Source organism: Rhinoraja longicauda, chromosome 1 (assembly GCF_053455715.1).
Source record: "Rhinoraja longicauda isolate Sanriku21f chromosome 1, sRhiLon1.1, whole genome shotgun sequence".
Classification (NCBI taxonomy): domain Eukaryota; kingdom Metazoa; phylum Chordata; class Chondrichthyes; order Rajiformes; family Arhynchobatidae; genus Rhinoraja; species Rhinoraja longicauda.
The window spans coordinates 15,882,768-15,904,073 of NC_135953.1; the positions used below are offsets into that span (position 1 = coordinate 15,882,768).

General features: G+C 42.3%; 1 protein-coding gene across 2 annotated transcripts in view; it reads right to left on the reverse strand.

Annotated features, from left to right (window-relative positions):
• The window catches only part of ddrgk1 (DDRGK domain containing 1), a 70,305-nt gene that overhangs the window by 24,862 nt on the left and 24,137 nt on the right, over positions 1 to 21,306 (reverse strand). Inside the window, exons 2-4 of one of the 2 annotated variants that reach the window (XM_078408978.1) lie at positions 13,342 to 13,491; positions 8,376 to 8,488; positions 758 to 859 (exon numbers count right to left, since the gene is read on the reverse strand). In XM_078408978.1, coding sequence (XP_078265104.1) covers positions 758 to 859; positions 8,376 to 8,488; positions 13,342 to 13,491 — 365 coding nt within the window. Of the gene's footprint in view, positions 1 to 757; positions 860 to 8,375; positions 8,489 to 13,341; positions 13,495 to 21,306 lie in introns of both variants that reach the window. The other variant, XM_078408969.1, reaches the window with a different exon arrangement.

The following is a 21,306-nucleotide window of genomic DNA, read 5'->3' on the forward strand; positions in this document are numbered from 1 at the left end:
ATTCCCAATTTGTTAACCCCTCCCCCCCCACTACTTAGTTTAAAGCCACAGGTGTCGCACTAGCAAACCCGCCTGCCAGAATGTTTGTCCCCCTGCTGTTAAGATGTAACCCGTCCCTTTTGTACAAGTCACCCCTAGCCCAGAAGAGATCCCAGTGGTCCAGAAATCTAAATCCCTGCTCTCTGCACCAGCCCCATAGCCATAAATTCATACCCTCTATCTCTCTGTTCCTGGCCTCACCAGCACGAGGTAGCAGTCCAGAGATAACCACCTTCGACATCCTACTTCTCAGTCTTTTTCCTAACTCTCTAAACTCCCGCTGTAGCACCTCCTTCCTCTTCCGCCCGACGTCATTCGTGCCCACGTGCACAACGACTTCAGGTTGATCGCCTTCCCTCACTAAGATTTTCTGAAGCCGGTCCGTGATGTGCTGAACCCTGGCACCAGGGAGGCAACAGACCATCCTCAAGTCCCTCCTGCTGCCACAGAATCTTCTGTCCGTCCCTCGGACGATGGAGTCACCCACCACTACGGCTCTTCCTGACTTCGGTCTCCCCTGTCGAGTATCCTTGCCAACAGGTCCGCCACTCGGACTGGAAACTTTGTCTCTCTGCACAGCAGCAAACTATTTCAAACAGCAGAATATTTTCTATGTCCAACTACATGTGTTGCATCAGCTTTACACACTAATCTGTGAAATGGGCAGTTAGCTGAACCAACTAAAATAAATTTTAAAAAAGCAAAACAGTATCTCTACCTTCCTCTGCTCTTCAAGTCGAAGCCGTTCCTCATCTTTCTTCCTGTCTTCATCTCTCTGATGCTGCAATTTTCGGCGTTCACCTCTGTCTGCTTCTTCAGCCTTAGTATGAAGTAACACAAAAACAGTGAATTCAATTCAAAATCAAATTACTTCTCAGTACATTCTAGCCCAATAAAATTGAAAGTTTAATTACTTTTCTTGTACAATGCATCGTAAATACATGTTTGATAATTCAGTTACTTTTACGTGTTATATTTTAAATCAGATGCATAATCTAAAGATTACTGCAGAATTCAAAAGTTTTCAAAATGGAATTTCACTTTTATTTGTATAAAGGAAAATATTCTGTCCAGCTCATTAAACCAGCAACTAAATCCTGTGGCTGACATTTTAATCCACGCATAGTTTTATTAAAATATCTATCATAATGCAGGCAGATAGCATTTGGTTTTCCATTTTGCTCGTCTATTAATTTTATTCCAGCAAGAATACATTTTTTTGTTTGGAGTTTAGTGCTATAGCCTTGGAAACAGGCCCTTCGGCCCACTTAATTCATGTCGACTATCCATTGCTCATTCACACTAATTCTCTGTCATTCCACTTTCCCAACCACTCCCTACACAATAGGGGCAATTTACAGAGACCAATTAACCTACAAATCAGGACGTCTTTAGGATGTGGGCAGAATCCGGAACAACTGGAGGAAGCCCACAAGGTCACAGGGAGAACGTGCAAACTCAACACAGACAGCACCCGATATCAGGATCGAACCCGGGTCCCTGGCGCCATGAGGCAGCAACTCAACCAGCTGCACCACTATGCTGCCCTAAATTAGTTTTCAGAAAAGTGGGATAGAAGTGTACATTTAGTGTTATACACTGGGATATCACACAGGTTAGCAAAGAAGCAAATAGAATAAAAAGTAAAAGCATTCTCACAAACATTCTTGAGTTGAGTCAATTGTTTAATCAATACTAATTTTGCATAATTTTTTTAAAATGCTTGAAGGGGCCTAAGGGACCAAAAAATCCAAAATTACGATTGGGGGGGTTTCCAAAATAGATTACAACTTTGGACAAAGAATCAAATTTCCGAGTAAGTAGTTAACAAACTAGTCACCCTGCCACACGCATCCCCACTTCCTATTCTTCAACATAATAATGCAGTTGAGATATGAACGTTTTACTTAGAAGTTGGATTCCACTTTTCTTGACGAACTAAGTACGCTGCATATGACGATGGTGCCAACTTGGTTTCCCCATCAAACTTTATGAAATCTGCGTCTACGTACAAAATCATGGACCAAATAATGACCTGCATTGTTCCCAATGGGCCATCATCCAATTTAGCAAAGAACACATTGGTGTGCACCTATCTCAGAAGTGTGTAAACTTTTTAAAGCATATTCCTCATGGTAGACACACTGCAGCGTCAAGAACACAAGAAGCAGGAATAGACCACCCGGCACCTCGAGTCTGCTTCTACATTCATTAAGATCATGCCTTTTCCCCAGAGATGCTGCCTGACCTGCTGAGTTATCCCAGCATTTTATGATGCTATCAAGATCTATGCCTGACCTAAACTTGGCCTTAACACCTTTTTCCGATTCTCACCCTATGCGCCCACACACTCATGTACTTCAAAGGTCTGTTAATTTCTGCCTTGTCTATATTCAATGATCCACTCCCTCAGCCCTGAGTAATCTAAAATATATATCCCCTTATTCTGATAGTAATCCCCCCCAACACCCAAGTTCTAATATTGTAGCTTGAGAAAACATCCTCTCAACTTTCATCCCATCAATTTCCCTCAGAATCGTATTTACCATTGGGATTAATTTCTCATTCCTCTGAGCTCCAATGATTCAGGTCCAATCTGATAAACCTTTCTCCGTGTGAACCTCTTCATCCTACAAATCAAGCTAGTGTATCTGCTCCAATGCAAGTATATCTTTCCTTAAATATGGAGACCAAAACAGTATCTAGAAATAAAGGCCAACATTCCAACAGTCTTCCTAATTATTTGTTATATTTTGTTTGCCTCAAAGAGAAAGATTTTCAGAAAAGGATAATGGAGTCCTACTGAGCGAAATAAATGCCAGAAGAGGTCCCGTGTTCAAAAGGAATCGGGCAGTGCTCTCGGGCCATTATATTTAGGAGGTGACTGTTGTGGTTTTGGCCAAGAATGTGAATCCTTGGGCTTAATGCTAAAAGAAATGTCATGATCCAAGATAGTGTAGCGATATTTATACAAATATGAAGACTCTTCTCTCAAGCTCTGTCATTCGGTCAGACAAATACACAAACTACAGCTTGGACAGACCCTATCCTTCAAAATAGCCCTCATGTTCACACCACCAGAAATGTTTATTTTGATTTTCTATTGTTATAAGGTTGTGCCATGGTACTAGCACTGGTGCAATGCATTCACATGCATTTCATAGCCAACTATGGTGTTGTAGCAGCTGCTTGCTGTGCACACTGTCCAGCTTCACCTTGAAAGGTTGCAGATAGCGTGCTCAAACTATATCTTGATTGTCCATACTTTGAGTGATGTTTTTCCCTTACAAAAAAAATAGCAGTAAATTAAAGATTTTTTTTTAATTTGTGCTGCAGCGGCAATGTTGTTCAGGTACAGATAGCATCTAGCACCTATTGAGAAGTTGATTATTATCATGCAATACATATTTCTTTGTCTCACTAGTTTTCACTACATGTTTCCACTAGTAGGAGAGTCTAGGACTAGAGGTCACAGCCTCAGAATTAAAGGTCACTCTTTTAAGAAGATGAGGAGGATTTTTTTTTAGTCAGAGGGTGGTGCATCTGTGGAACTCTTTGCCACAGAAGGCTGTGGAGGCCAAGTCAGTGTATATTTTTAAGGCAGAGATAGATTTTTGGTTGGTACAGGTGTCAGAGGTTATGGGGAGAAAGCAAGAGAATGGGGTTAGGAGGGAGAGATAGATCAGCTATGATTGAATGGCAGAGTAAACTTGATGGGCCGAATGGCCTAATTCTACAACAATCACCTTATGACCTTACTTCTGCTTGATTTGCTCCGAGTAGTTATTATGGGATGTCATTTGTAACTGGTGTCATGTTGAGATGACAGATTTGCGCAACTTTTTTCCCAGAAACTCACCCTTCACCCCACCGGTATTGCAGGGAATTGAAAAGGACAGATTGCACAAGAGAGCATGATCAGCTGCATAAGAGAGTGAACTGGTCCATTTGTTTCAAGCAGTGATTCTCCTAATAAGTTCTTACGGTCTAGGAGCAGAATTAGACCATTCGAGTCTACTCCGCCATTCTATCATGGCCGATTTGTCTTTCCCTCTCAACCCCATTCTCCTGCCTTCGCCCCATAACCCCTGACATCCTTACAAATCAAATGATGATGCATCATTGGTTGTACCATATTGTGTTCCTTGATAAGGTCAATTGGTGCAGAGCTAACAATCAACTTCAGCTGCAGTCTCATGTTGCTGAATAATCGTACACTTCACTGTTTTGAATGTCAGCCTCTCAATGCACCAACCTAACAACTGAATGGCAGTCTGATCATTTGGTTGTTATGTGCATTACTTTCAGCTGCTGCAAACTACAATACTGCCTGACCACAAACAACGTTAAACTGCAGTCCAAAGAGCTCAATAGCTCAAACACAGTTTACACTTGCAGAGTTGAGTCACCAAAAATAAATTTTGTGGAGAGGCCACAGTTGTTTAAACCAATGCCACATCAGGAATTATGAATTATTGGTCTCAGGATAGACAGAAGCAGAGTATCTTTGAAGTGGCGAGACTGAAAAATTTTGGTATTCAAAAGGGCCTGGGTGAATTGATACACAAATCACTGAAAGTTAATGCACAAGTTTTTGGAGTACATGTGCTCCTCAACTTACAATGGGGTTACGTTCTGAGAAACCCATCGGAAACTGAAAATATCGTAAGTCGAAATGCACTTAATACACCTGATCACGTGGCCGGAAGCGAGCTGCGGCTCGCAACGGGTCGCTGCCGTTTGCACCATCGCAAAGTCGAAATATCGTAAGGCGAAGCATCGTAAGCCGGGGAGCATCTGGTATTGTGAGCAATTTTGGGGCCCATATCTGAGGAAGTATGTGCTGGCGCTGGAGAGGATGCAGAGGAGGTTTACGAGAATGATCCCAGGAATCAGGGGGTTAACATGTAATGAACGTTTGACGGCACTGGCCTCCACTCGCTGGAGTTCAGAAGGATGAGGGGGGGACCTCATTAAAACTTACCGAATAGCAAAAGGCCTGGATAGAGTGGATGTGGAGAGGATGTTTCCACCAGCGGGAGAGTCTAGGACCAGAGGTCAGCCTCAGAATTAAACAACGTTATGTTAGGAAGGAGATGAGGAGGAATTCTTTAGTCAGAGGGTAGTGAATCTGTGGAATTCAATGCCGCAGAAGGTTGTGGAGGCCATCAATGGATATTTTTATGGCAGAGATAGTTAGATTCTTGATTAGTACGGGTATCAAGGTTATGGGGAGAAGGCAGGAGAATGGGGTTAAGAGGGAAAGATAGATCAGCCAGGATTGAATGGAGGAGTAGACTTGATGGGCCATATGGCCCAATTCTGCTCCTATCGCTTATGAATTTATGGTCCAACAAGGTATTAGGAAGGCAAACAGGATTTTAGTCTACAGTGCCCTCCATAATGTTTGCAACATCATTTATTTATTTGCCTCTGTACTCCACAATTTGACATTTGTAATAGAAAAAAAAGTGGCTAAAGTGCACATTGTCAGATTTTAATAAAGGCCATTTTTATACATTTCGGTTTCACCATGTAGAAATTACAGCAGTGTTTGTACATAGTTCCCCCATTTCAGGGCACCATAATGTTTGGGACACAGCAAGGTCATGTAAATGAAAGTACTCATGTTTAGTATTTTGTTGCATATCCTTTGGGTGCAATGACTGCTTGAGGTCTGCGATTCATGGACATCACCAGTTGCTGGGTGTCTTCTCTGGTGATGCTCTGCCAGGCCTGTATTGCAGCCATCTTTAGCTTATGCTTGTTTTGAGGTCTAGTGCCCTTCAGTTTTCTCTTCAGCATACAAAAGGCACGCTCAATTGAGTTCAGATCGGGTGATTGACTTGGCCACTCAAGAATTGACCATTTTTTAGCTTTGAAGAACTTCTTTGTTGCTTTAGCAGTATGTTTGGGATCATTGTCTTGCTGTACAATGAACAGCTGGCCAATGAGTTTTGAGGCATTTGTTTGAACTTGAACAGATAGGATGTGTCGATACAAGATGTGTCGGTGCGGCTAGGCCGCGGGACGGTTCAGCGCCAGGTGCGGCTAGGCCGCGGGACGGTTCAGCGCCAGGTGCGGCTCGTCCGCGGGACTTTACATCGCTGGTGCGGCTCGGCCGCGGGACCTAACATCGCCCGGTGCGGCTAGGCCGCGGGACGGTTCAGCGCCAGGTGCGGCTCGGCCGCGGGACGGTTCAGCGCCAGGTGCGGCTCGGCCGCGGGACTTTACATCGCCCGGTGCGGCTCGGCCGCGGGACTTAGCAGCGCACGGTACGGCCGCGGGGCCTTCCATCGCCCGGCTCGGTCACGGGACGTTTCAGCACCCGGTACAGCTCGGCCGCGATGCCTTCAATCGCCCGGCTCGGCCGCGGGACTTTTCAGCGCCCGGTGCGGCTCGGCCGCGGGGACTTCCATCCCCTTGCGGGGACTGTGCGGGTCGGTCTGGGACGAGCTGTCTGTCCGTGGGCGTGGGGAAGAGAGTGGAAGTTTTGTTGCCTCCATCACAGTGAGGTCATGTGGTTGCACTTTTAAGTACTTCTTGGCAAACTGTAATCTGGCCATCCTATTTTTTGCAGCTAACCAGTGGTTTGCATCTTGCAGTGTAGCCTCTGTGTTTCTGTTCATGAAGTCTTCTGCGGACAGTGGTCATTGACAAATCCACACCTGACTCCTGAAGAGTGTTTCTGATCTGTCGGACAGGTGTTTGGGGATTTTTCTTTATTATAGAGAGAATTCTTTTGTCATCAGCTGTGGAGGTCTTCCTTGGCCTGCCAGTCCGTTTGCGATTAGTAAGCTCACCAGTGCTCTCTTCTTAATGATGTTCCAAACAGTTGATTTTGGTGAGCCTAAGGTTTGGCTGATGTCTCTTACAGTTTTATTCTTGTTTCTCAGTCTCATAATGGCTTCTTTGACTTTTGGAGTCACTGTGATGGATGTTTGTGTTGGGGTCATGTGTCTTGTGTTCTTTTTTTTTGGTGTGTGACTGCAATGTAATTTCGTTCGGTACCTCGGTACCGAATGACAAATAAAGCTCTGTATCCCTGTATTCCTGTATTCCTGTACACTTCAGAATTCATTATGCTCCTACCATCAGCAGTTGTATCATCAATGAAGATAGGTGAGCCAGTACATTTAGCAGCCATAAATGCCCAGGCCATAACACCCTCAACACCGCGTTTCACAGATGAGGTGGTTGGCTTTGGATCTAGGGCAGTTCCTTCTCTCCTCCATACTTTGTTCTTGCCATCACTCTGATATGTTAATCTTTGTCTCATCTGTCCACAAGACCTTTTTCCAGAACTGTGGTTGCACTTTTAAGTACTTCTTGGCAAACTGTAATCTGGCCATCCTATTTTTTGCAGCTAACCAGTGGTTTGCATCTTGCAGTGTAGCCTCTGTGTTTCTGTTCATGAAGTCTTCTGCGGACAGTGGTCATTGACAAATCCACACCTGACTCCTGAAGAGTGTTTCTGATCTGTCGGACAGGTGTTTGGGGATTTTTCTTTATTATAGAGAGAATTCTTTTGTCATCAGCTGTGGAGGTCTTCCTTGGCCTGCCAGTCCGTTTGCGATTAGTAAGCTCACCAGTGCTCTCTTCTTAATGATGTTCCAAACAGTTGATTTTGGTGAGCCTAAGGTTTGGCTGATGTCTCTTACAGTTTTATTCTTGTTTCTCAGTCTCATAATGGCTTCTTTGACTTTCATTGGCACAACTTTGGTCCTCATGTTGAAAAACAGCAATAAAAGTTTCCAAAGGTGATGGAAGGAGTGGAGGAAAGACGAGGTGCTGAGACCTCTCTTATACCTGCATTAAGGAGGCAATTAAACACACCTGAGCAATTACAAACACCTGTGAAGCCATGTGTCTCAAACATTATGGTGCCATGAAATGGGGGGATTATGTATAAACACAGCTGTAATTTCTACATGGTGAAACCAAAATGCATGAAAAATACCCTTTAATAAAATCTGCCAATGTGCACTTTAACCACATGTGATTTTTTTTCTATTACAAATCGTAAATTGTGGAGTACAGAGGCAAATAAATAAATGATGGGTCTTTGTCCCAAACATTATGGAGGGCACTACAGCCCAAAAATACTAAGATTGAATTTAGCCGTACCAAGGTCAAAAACTACTGACAGAATCAGACGATCTTTGTTGTTTCCATGACCCTCCTTTAGGCCAAGCAATGAGGTTATCAACAGATCACTTATAGGAGCAACCTGTGAAAACTGCTGAATTTACCTTTTGTTGTACCAGCATTCGAGTCACGTAGAAATGAGAACCAAATTTTTTCTGTGTTATCCTTTATTAAAAATATTTTCTTACCTCTCTTTGTGCTTTGCGTTGTTCCTTTTCTTCCAATTTCCGCTGCTTCTTCGCTCCAACTTTGCCCTGTGTATGGAATTCCGAATCGACTTTTTCTGCATCCCCTTCATCAACTGTTCAGCAAAGTCAAAATAAATACTCATGATCTAATTGTCAAACTAGAAATAAAATAAACTTTCAAACATCCAAACGTTCGCTACCATGGTTCAAGACAAATGAGTACTTGACTAACGTTTTTTAAGCACTTAAAAACAAAAGACTTTAAATGTGACCTTAGGACAATAGAAGTAAACTCATTAAAAATATTTCAATGTAAAGAACATGATTTTGGAAGATTTAGCAAAATATTATTCATTTCAATTGGATGTGCAGCATTTCCAGATTATAATCAGTAATAACACGGCTCATTAGAAACTATTGATAGTGTAAAATTATCCCTATGCTTCATTTAGGTATTGCCTCAGACAATCTGAAAGGGCTTAATTTGAAACTATCTGCACAAAAAAACAAAAAAAAGGATTTCTCATTTCCATGTATAAATACACTTTGTTAATAGCTGTTGACGCCTCCCCTTTCAATTTGTCATTTGGGAAGATTGAACTATGCATAAAAGTATGATCACTTCTACTTTATACCAAGCTCACAGCAGTAGCCTTTCGAATTTACTTTAGTCAAATGCTTTACACTAATTACCTGCCTGGCTTCGTGTTTGCTGTTTATTTTTAGATATATTTGATAACATATACAGTGTCCTCCATAATGTTTGAAACAAAGACCCATCGTTTATTTATTTGCCTCTGTACTTCACAATTGGAGATTTGTAATGGAAAAAAAATCACATGTGGTTAAAGTGCACATTGTCAGATTTTATTCAAGGGTATTTTTATACATTTTGGTGTCACCGTGTAGAAATTACAGCTGTGTTTATACATAGTCCCCCCATTTCAGGGCACCATAATGTTTGGGACACATGGCTTCACAGGTGTTTGGAATTGCTCAGGTGTGTTTAATTGCCTCCTTAATGCAGGTATAAGAGAGCTCTCAGCACCTAGTCTTTCCTCCAGTCTTTCCATCACCGTTGGAAACTTTTATTACTGTTTATGAACATGACGACCAAAGTTGTGCCAATGAAAGTCAAAGAGGCCATTATGAGACTGAGAAACAATAAAACTATTAAGAGACATCAGCCAAACCTTAGGCTTACCAAAATCAACTGTATGGAACATCATTAAGAAGAAAGAGAGCACTGGTGAGCTTACTAATCGCAAAGGGACTGGCAGACCAAGGAAGACCTACACAGCTGATGACCGAAGAATTCTCTCTAAAATAAAGAAAAATCCCCAAACACCTGTCCGACAGATCAGAAAAACTCTTCAGGAGTCGGGGTGGATTTGTCAATGACCACTGTCTGCAGAAGACATCATGAACAGAAATACAGAGGCCACACTGCAAGATGCAAACCACTAGTTAGCCGCAAAAATAGGATGGCCGGGTTACAGTTTGCCAAGAAGTACTTAAAAGAGCAACCACAGTTCAGGAAAAAGGTCTTGTGGACAGACGAGAGATGAAGATTAACTTATATCAGAGTGATGGCAAGAGCAAAGTATGGAGGAGAGAAGGAACTGCCCAAGATTCAAAGCACACTACCTTATCTGTGAAACACGGTGGTGGAGGTGTTATGGCCTGGGTTTGTATGGCTGCTGAAGGTACTGGCTCACCTATCTTCATTGATGATACAACTGCTGATGGTAGTAACAAAATGAATTCTGAAGTGTATAGACACATCCTATCTGCTCAAGTTCAAACAAGTGCCTCAAAACTCATTGGCTGGCGGTTCATTCTACAGCAAGACAATGATCCTTAACATACTGCTAAAGCAACAAAGGAGTTTTTCAAAGCTAAAAAATGGTAAATTCTTGGGTGGCCAAATCAATCACCTGATCTGAACCCAATTGAGCATACCTTTTATATGCTGAAGAGAAAACTGAAGGGGACTAGCTCCCAAAACAAGCATAAGCTAAAGATGGCTGCAATACAGGCCTGGCAGAGCATCACCAGAGAAGACACCCAGCAACTGTCCACGAATCATAGACTTCAAGCAGTCATTGCATGCAAAGGATATGCAACAAAATACTAAACATGACTACTTTCATTTACATGACATTGCCGTGTCCAAAACATCATGGTGCCCTGAAATAAGGGGAATATGTATAAACACTGCTGTAATTTCTACATGGTGAAACCAAAATGTATAAAAATGGCCTTTTACATCTGACAATGTACTCTTTAACCACATATGATTTTTTTCTATTACAAATCTCAAATTGTGGAGTACAGAGGCAAATAAATAAATGATCGGGTCTTTGTCCCAAACATTATGGTGGGCACTGTATGTATGTAAACATATATGTACGTAAACATATAAATGTAAACCAGCAGATGCTGGTTTATACCATATAAAGACACAAAATGCTGGAGTGATTCAGCATCTCTGGAGCAATGAGAAAGGGTCCCGACCCGAAACATCACCTATCCAATTTACTCTAGAGATGCCGCCTGACCAACTGAGCTACTCCAGCATTTTGTCTCTTTATTATATATATATATTGTAATTTGCATAGAATGCAATTTACTGACATGAGTCAGGCTTAAAGTGCATTGTCCTGGGAGACTCAATAATAGACAATAGACAATAGGTGCAGGAGGAGGCCATTCGGCCCTTCGAGCCAGCACCGCCATTCAATGTGATCATGGCTGATCATTCTCAATCAGTACCCCATTCCTGCCTTCTCCCCATACCCCCTGACTCCGCTATCCTAAAGAGCTCTATCCAGCTCTCTCTTGAATGCATTCAGAGAATTGGCCTCCACTGCCTTCTGAGGCAGAGAATTCCACAGATTCACAACTCTCTGACTGAAAAAGTTTTTCCTCATCTCAGTTCTAAATGGCCTACCCCTTATTCTTAAACTGTGGCCCCTTGTTCTGGACTCCCCCAACATTGGGAACATGTTTCCTGCCTCTAACGTGTCCAACCCCTTAATAATCTTATACGTCTCGATAAGATCTGCTCTCATCCTTCTAACTTCCACAGTAAGACCTTTTGATCAGTAAAATACTTAAGATTACCCATCCATGGTGATTTTACATTGGTGTGTGTAAAATAGGATACAACAAGTATGCATTAACAAGATTAGCAACACTTCAGGGGTCGCCAGGTTTTTGAAACTGTTGTCAATACCATGTATTAGAAATTATCATCTAACTGCCAGTTACCAACTTATTAAACCAATTATAACATGCTAAACAATGAGATTGGATGTTCATTAATTTTCTACAAAATTAATAGTAAATGTAACCAACTGTGACAAGTGGAAAAGAAACAATTATCAGTACCTACAACTGCAGAATGTGCAAAATCCAATAAACTAAAACGTCATGAGGAATGCATTCAGCGTTTATAACTAACCTAAGTAAAAGAGCTCAAAGAGTCAGTGGGCATTTAGCATGAAACACAAGGCTGAGAAGCTGACATTAGGTCCCACCTTTACAAATGGTTTCAAAACCCACAGTTAGCCCACAGCTGTGTGAGAATGGGTGGGTTGCAAATGAAGGCAACTATTGCAGTCATTTTATCAAAACAAGTAAATGAAAATCCTCGTGCGACATGGACTGGAAGCTGGCTTACTAGTAATTCATCCAAAAATATAGCATGGGCCCATAGCTTGTACAAATTTCAGTAAACATTTCCTTAGCTAAGAACTACCCACTGCTGTTTCCAGTTGGTGGAATAAAAAGGCAACATAAGAATTCAGTCAATTTGCGTGACCTTGTTTTACAATCAACAGCCAATAATTACTCAGAAGTACCGCCTGTAAACATCATATTCATATAATGAAAATGCATCAGTGGAGATTCTTTACTCAGCAGTTCCACATGCTCATTTGGCAAGCCTACAATCTCATCTATCATCACCTGGAAAATGTGTGTTGAAGTAGCTGTGAGAAGCACAGGACATCCTCTAGATGTTGACCATTAACACTGTATAGTATCACATCAGCTGGCAGCTCTAATTCATTCACCATTGTCTTAGTTACTGAAATATGGCCATTTGCAACTTGGACTTTGAAAATGGTGCCAGAAAATTGACTCTGGTATAAGGTCTCAGCCGGCTATTTCTATACACTTTGTACTTACTCTGAGATTGTGCCTATGTGTAGTAATAATTTAGTGAACTGTGCAAAAAAACAATTTCACTGTGCCTCTGTACGTGATAATGTGACAACTAATCTCCTTTAGCCCGTGGATTATGAATGGCCCGTGGACAAATGTCTATCCACCCTATTATTCCAAATCCACTGTTAGTGTCAGGTATTTGTTCCATAATGTGAGACAAAGTTTGTTTAAACTCTGACCTTGCTTGAGACATGTTTTAATACTTTTCTTATATTTGATACAAATTTGATAGAATAAAGATTATTCTAATTACAATCAAGGTTGTTTCAATTGCCCTAAAGGCATAACAATTATCCACATAATGCAGGGAATCAACAAGTAGCCCTAGATTAAGTATGAAAGCAAGATATCCTCCAGGGAGGAGGGGAGGAGGGGAGGCGGAACGGACCATTGGGGCAAAAAAAAGGGGTACTTTGTAACTTTGTCGGCGACTAAATCTGGAGAAGGGTCTCGACCCGAAACGTCACCCATTCATTTTCTCCAGAGATTTTGCCTGTCCCGCTGAGATACTCCAGCGTTTTGTGTCGATCTTCGGAGTAAATTAGCATCTGCAATTCCTTCCAACACTTAGCACCTTTCCTGTTTCATAATGTTTCACAGAAAAGATTTTACCCTTCCAAATGACTTAAGCATAAAAATAGTCAGGATTTCCTGCTAACATTTGAGGTGGGTGAAAAAAAATAGTTAATTTTTAAATGGGAGAACACCCAACGTTTCTAATTTAGTAAGTCACCTTCAGCTTCCTGTTCAGCTTCTTGCAATCTCCGAGCCATCACCCTGTACCTAAGGTTGCGCCGTATCCTGGGAGCACCCGCTGCCCGATCTTCATTAACAGGCTGTGGTCTTCCAACAGCAGCTGCCACATTTTGCTGTTGATTCCGATCTGCTGAGGTGGCAAAACGAGAGAATTTTTAAAAAAAAATTATAAATCACATTAAACGATAGACGTGCGATAAAACAAAACAGAGCCAGAGCTGAATGTTATCGAGATTCCTAAATTCCTCAAGGGATCAGTCACTTGTATGTCAGCTTGAATTATTCTACCTACTTTTAAATGTTTGTTGGAGCCAGACTCCACCTGATTCATCAAAATGTCTCCTCCTGTCGCAATGAGCATGTTAGCGAACAAACAGGCATTTTCAGATTGAAGGGTGAAAAGTAACCAAAATGTTCTGCAACTGAAATCTTCAGGTATAGTTTATTTCATCAATATCGACATGAGGTTTGCATGTTTGGTTTTTAAAGAACAGTTAAAGCACAGAAATACATTTTAGACTAGCATAATCATATCAGCTTTCCATCAGAGCAAAACACGATGGGTTGGAGTAACACAGGACATAGGACTCAGGAGTAACTTAGGGGCGGCACTGTGGCATTGGGGCAGAACAGTGGCGTAGCAGTAGATCTGCTGCCTTACAGCGCCGAAGATCCGGGTTCGATCCTGATTATGGGTGCTATCTGTATGGAGTTTGTATGTTCTCTCTGTTTTCTCTGGGTGTTCGGTTTCCTCCCATATTCCAAAGACGTGCAGGTTTATTTATTGGTTAATTGGCTAAGGTAAAATTGTAAATTGTCTCTAGTGCGTAGGAAAGAACTAATGTACAGGGTGATCACTGGTCGGTGCGGACTCAGTGGGCCGAACAGCCTGTTTCCGCACTGTATCTCTAAAGTCTAAAGACATCAGTCTCAAGACGTATGCTGCCTGACCTGCCGAGTTACTCCGGCCTTTTGAGTTTTGATGAAGATTCCAGGATCTGCAGTCCCTTGCGTCTCTAACTGGTTGCTAAACACTTTAATTCCCCTTCCCATTCCCACACTGACCATTCTGTCCTAGGCCTCCTCCATTGTCAGAGTGAGGCTAAACGCAAATTGGAGGAACAGCATCTCATATTTCGCTTGGGCAGCTTACAACCCAGGATATGAACATTGATTTCTCTAACTTCAAGTAACCCCTGCATTCCCTCTCTCCGTCCCTCCCCCACCCAAGTCGTTCGTTGTTACCTAGCTGCAGCTAACAATGACCTGTTTCCTTTCTCATTGTTACTTGTTTGCATATCTTTCATTCATTTGTTCTATATCTCTCTACATTAGCATCTATATCTCTCGTTCCCCTTTCCAGTGACATTCATTCTGAAGAATTCACTCGAAATTTGAAGGATGAGAGGGGATCTTATATTATATCTTATAAATTATTAAGGGATTAGACATACTAGATGCAGGAAACATGTTTCCGATGTTGGGGGAGTCCACAACCAGGAGCCACAGTTTAAGGATAAGGGGTATGCCATTTAGAACTGAGATGGGGAAAAACCTTTTCACTCGGATGGTTGTGGAATTCTCTGCCTCAGAAGGCAGTGGAGGCGGATTGATTGTGGATGATCAGCAATGATCACATTGAATGGCAGTGCTGGCTCGAAGGGCCAAAGGGCCTAATGGCCTACTCCTGCACCTATTGTCTCTGTATCTAAACATAGCACAAAAAGTAAAGAAATTTGTGTTTGGTAGATTATTTCTTTATTGTAACAATGCTTCTTGGCAATAAATCTTATACCGTTGGAAAGCCTGATTATTTCCCTTTTAAATGGTGCCACATTTGTAAGGAACATGCATTTGTGGGATGAGCAGCAGAGCTGAGTATATGGGTTGCGCCCATGAAAAATTTGCCAAATCTTCTCTGCCAATGCCAAACAGCTTATTCTGCTGTTGCTATTGACTCTTGTTTTGAGCTTCTGGTACCCCCAGGTGCTGACAATCAGGTGCCTGATTGGCACCTGATTGGCAGCATCTGTGAGCATGGGCCCTGCTACAGTGGTCAGTAGGTGTCTGCTCCAAGAATCGGCATGCCACGTTTGACTGATCTGGATAGGGCCCGTGCGATAGGGCAACTTCAAGCTGGTGTTCCGCAAAACCAAGTTGCGGCATTATTTGGAGTGAGCCCTAGTACCATCTCCAAAGTGAAGGCCAAGTTCCATATAACGGGGGATGTCAGAGACAGGCCGCGAAGTGGGCGTCCCAAGAAGACGACACCCGAAGAAGACCGTTTCCTCACCCTGTCAGCACTTAGGAACCGTAGGCTGTCTTCTACAGATCTGCAGTCAAGGTTTGCAGGACGATATGGCCGACGGCTCTCTGCCCAGACAATTCGGAACAGACTGCACGCAGCCGATCTCCGGTCTCATAGGGCTGCCAGGAGGCCTGCCATGACTGCCCTTCACCGTCAGGTCCGTTTGCGCTGGTGTCGGCAACACGTGCACTGGAACCTGAACATGTGGAGGAACGTTATGTTCAGCGATGAGTCCAGATTCTGCCTACGGCAGTTGGATCATAGGGTCAAAGTGTGGAGAAGACGCGGAGAACGCTATGCTGATTGCTGCACCGATAGAGTAACATCTTTTGGTGGAGGCAGTGTGATGGTGTGGGGCGGCATCTCCCTCACTGGAAAAACGAGGCTTGTCATCATTGGAGGCAATCTCAATGCAGAGAGATATCGAAATGAGATTCTGCAACCAGTGGCAATCCCATATCTCCACAGTCTGGGACCGAACTCTATCCTCCAAGATGACAATGCTCGCCCCCACAGAGCAGGGTTTCTCAGAGACTACCTCCAGAATTTGGGAGTGGAGAGGATGGAATGGCCTGCCAGCAGTCCTGACCTCAACCCCATTGAACACTTGTGGGATCAGCTTGGGCGTGCTGTTCGTGCCAGAGTGACCAACACAACCACGTTGGCTGACTTGCGACAAATGCTGGTTGAAGAATGGGATGCCATCCCACAACAGTGTGTGACCAGGCTGGTGACCAGCATGAGGAGGAGGTGCCAGGCTGTTGTGGCTGTGTATGGTTCTTCCACAAGCTACTGAGGCTCCTGTTTATTAAATGAATAAATTGTTAAATTGCCAATATGTCTTGTTTCTTCAGACTTCAATCATCCAATCCACCAAACAACACCGAATAAGAGTCAATGGCAGAATAAGCTGTTTGGCATTGGCAGAGAAGATTTGGCAGATTTTTCATGGGCGCAACCCACATACTCAGCTCTGCTGCTCATCCCACAAATGCATGTTCCTTACAAATGTGGCACCATTTAAAAGGGAAATAAACAGGCTTTCCAACGGTATAAGATTTATTGCCAAGAAGCATTGTTACAACAAAGAAATAATCTACCAAATACAAATTTCCTTACTTTTTGTGCTATGTTTATGTCTATGTATCTATGTAAGAATGGTCTCGACCCGAAACATCACCTATTCCTTCACTCCAGAGATGCTGCCTGTCTCGCTGAGTTACTCCAGCATTTTGTGTCTATTTTGGATTAAACTGATATTCATTGTCATTTGCTGGTGGATAATTTACATTTTCAATATTTTACAAATTGAAACGTTACTTTTGCCCTCTTCTAAATTTCTAATTTAAGTTAAATTTCTGTAGTGATCCCCAAAACAAGGCATTAAAACAAAATTGCACCATGTGGATTTTGTTCCTTCATTTGGTGTTTCCTACATTTTGCAGCCTGGTGTTTGTCTGCAAAGGTATGGTTGGCAGCACGTCAATTCCACTAATTAAATGAGCACTCTGAAGTTACTGGTTTAGTTATTCATAAGAAACTAGAGCCACATTGTATAGGAAAGAACCGCAGGTGCTAGTTTATACTGAAGAGAGACACAAAAAGATGGAGTAACTCAGCGGGTCAGGCTACATCTCTGGAGAACAGGAATAGGTGACGTTTCAGGTCAGAACAAGGGTCTGACCTTCACATCCTTGCGGGTCTGAAGAAGGGTTCTGACCCAAAACATCACCTATTCCTTTTTCCAGAGGTGCTGCCTGACCCACTGAGTTACTCCAACTTTTAGAGCCACATTGTACTGATCAATGTGAAATCGTTCAGTAGGATTGAATGCAACTTCTTGAAAATTTCACGTCTTATCCTTCCCTCCTTCTGTAATCTGCTCCTTAAAAAATCAACTCCCCGAATTTCCAAGTTTCAGTTTCAATTTCAGCACCATTTTCAAGACCCTCCAGAAAATCACTTCAGCTAAGCTTTTCTTTAGCTCAAACGTCCTTTTTTTCTTTCCAGTTTTGTTCCTGAGTATCTTGGCAGCTTTCAACATAAAACAGAAGTAGATGTAACAAAAGATTAAAACATGTTCCCAATGTTGTGGGAGTCCAGAACAAGGGGCCACAGTTTAAGAATAAGGGGTAGGCCATTTAGAACTGAGATGAGGAAAAACGTTTTCAGTCAGAGAGTTGTGAATCTGTGGAATTCTCTGCCTCAGAAGGCAGTGGAGGCCAATTCTCTGAATGCATTCAAGAGAGAGCTAGATAGAGCGCTTAAGGACAGTGGAGTCAGGGGGTATGGGGAGAAGGCAGGAACGGGGTACTGATTGAGAATGATCAGCCATGATCACATTGAATGGCGGTGCTGGCTCGAAGGGCCGAATGGCCTGCTCCTGCACCTATTGTCTATTGTCTATTGGCCCATGGTATATGTCTGTACTAATAAATGATTAGCATGAGTTTTGTTGTTGAAAAGTTGACACAAATAGATCATTCTTAAAATAATAAAGTTATGAAACAAGAATGCAAATTTCCACTAGATAAAATTAACACCACATATAACTAATACGTTAATAATAAACTACAGCAAAGGAAACCATCAGGAACTAAGCAAGTCCAAAACATTCAGAACATTTACATGCTGCAAACTATTGCTCTACACACTAGGCTCTAAAAATCCCTTTTAGTCAGCAAATTTTCAAGTTCAAGCAATGACTTTTTAAAATAGTCTGCAAATTCAGCAGCACCCTAGTTGGCACTCTGCACATTTTGCCACACAATCTAGGTGATCAGGACATTGACACAATTACAAAATATCTCACCAACACCTCGACTTCCTCAGAAATTTTAGAAGATTCAGCATTTCGCTGAATACTCTATCGAGCTTCTCCAGGTGTACCAAGGAGAACATATATACTGGTTGCATCACGGCCTGGTTTGTATGCTCGTGAATGAAGGAGACTGCAGAAAACCCAGACCATCATAAGTACTGACCTCCCCACCATCAATGGGTTCTACAGGAAATGCTGTCTCAAGAAAGCAGCTAACATCAATAAAGCACATCACACTGGTTGCTCTCTCTCTTGCTTTTACTATCGGAAAAAGGTACAGGCGCCTGAGAACTGCTAACTCCAGGCTCAAGAACAGCTTCCCCCCATTGACCATCGGGGTTGACCATCTTCCCGAAAGTAGCAGCAAGAGACAAAACTCTAACCACAACCCTACCTCAACCCTACCGAACCACTATGGTTGCTCTATGTCCGTTGGTTTTACACTATCATGATCTAGTTAACTTCGAATAACATAACATTGCATTTTCTTTGTTGAAACTGATATGCCTGTGAGGCTGCAGCAAGTAAGAATTTAATTGTTCTGGTTCATATCCGATGCATGTCAAATAAACACACTCAAACACTCTTGAAATTCAATTGTATTTACTTTCCAAACTCACACCTAGCTAAGGGAGAGAAAAGGGAATTCTTTAGTGCTTAAAAAGACAAGATAACGTGCAACTCGAACACTGAAAGTCTAATCTAAGGCTCTTTAGCAACTATATACTATCATATAGCTATATACTATCATACAGGGTGGTGAATCTATGGAATTCTTTGCCACAGGTGGCTGTGGAGGCAAAGTCAGTGGATATATTTAAGGCAGAGATAGATAGATTCTTGATTAGTACAGGTGTCAGTGGTTATGGGGAGAAGGCAGGAGAATGGAGGGAGAGATAGATCAGCCATGGTAGAGTAGAGTTAATGGGCCGAATGGCCTAATTATACTATCACTTATGATCTTATGATATACAAGACACAAGGCAAATTCCACAATAAAATCATCCTTACATGTGAAAACATGGACAAAAACCCTTCCTGCAAGAAATTAACGTAGACTGTAGATTACAGGGGTAAGATTTTGAGAGGGGACTGGGCCAACTCAAGCAAGTGGAACTAGTGCAGACGCGACATGTTGGTCGGTGTGGGCAAGTTGGTCCATGGGGCCTGTTTCCACGCTCTACAACGATCAATTCCCTTTTGTTTCTTTTACCTGCACTCGGGGCAATTTTCAAACACCAATTAACCTTTCGGACGTGGAAAGAGACAAGAGCATTCCAAGGAGAAACTCAGATGGGTCATAGGGAGAACAAGCAAACCCACACTTACAGCATCCAAGGCACAATCATACTCAGATCGCTGGAACAAGGTGGCAGCAGCCACCTACTTTTTCTTTGCTCACCACATCAATTTTAGTCAGATTAGAACTGCTTAAAGAGCAGTATTCAGAAACACTGTCATTCTAGTAAAAAGATAGAAACATAGAAAATAGGTGCAGGAGTAGGCCATTCAGCCCTTTGAGCCAGCACCGCCATTCAATATGATCAAGGCTGATCGTCCAAAATTAGTGCCCCATTCTTGCTTTCTCCCCATATCCCTTAATTCCATTAGCCGAAGAGCTACATCTCTTCTCAAAAACATCCAGTACCTACTCAGAAGATCAAGATACTGACTTTTTGAAAACTGTTTTTATCGGAAGATAGAATATAAGGTATAAGGAAGAGAGGAAAATATATGAAATCATTTCATTTAGTTTAGTTTTAGTTTAGAGATACAGCGCGGAAACAGGCCCTTCGGCCCACTAGGTCCGTGCCGACCAGCGATCCCTGCATATTAACACTATCCTACACCCACTAGGGACAATTTTTACATTTACCAAGGCAATTAACCTACAAACCTATACGTCTTTGGAGTGTGGGAGGAAAGCGAAGATTTCTGAGAAAACCCACGCAGGTCACGAGGAGAACGTACAAACTCCGTACAGACAGCTCCCGTAGTCAAGATCGAACCCAGGTCTCCATTTGCTGTAAGGCAGTAACTCTACCGCTGTGCCATCGTGACCGTCCTTTCACAATTAAAAAGCAGTTTGCACACAACAGAACTGAAGATTATTTTTTAATTGTGATAGATTAGTTAGTATGGATATTTAAAGGGATCTTTGTGTAATTGCCAGATGTTACGGAAGAGCAACATGCAAAGCAAGTGATTATGAGCATAAATAGTACATTAGCCTTTCTTATGAGAGAGTTTAATTGCCGAAGTACGGTATCATCTCAGGCCTTGGTTTGTTTAGGTTTATTATTGATGTATTCGCGTGTAGAGGTACAGTTAGAAAGTTTGTTTTGTATGCCATCCAATCAAATTATATAATACCATACATAAATACAATCAAGCCAAACTCAAGTACAATCGGTAGTTGCAGAATATAGTTCTCAGCATTGTGTCAGTTCCATCGACAAAGTCCAATGTCCACAATGGGGTAGAGGTGAATCAGATAGTACCCTAGCTTATGGAAGGAGCTTAAGGATGGTGAGATCGCACCTGAAGTACAGTACAGGTTTCTTTCTTCTCCTTATCAAAGAAAAAATGAACTTGCCATGGACAGAGTTCGATGAAGATTTTTTAGACTGGTTCAGAGATGGTAGGTTTGCCATATGAGGCGAGATTGGACTAGGATTGGATTTTTTAGTTTAGAAGTCAGAGATCTTATTAAAATGTGCAAAATTAGTAAAGGGCTTGAAAGGCGAAATGGAGGGAGGATGCTTCCTTCTACCGAGGAAAGTAGGACCAGAGAACACAGATCGAGGAGAAAT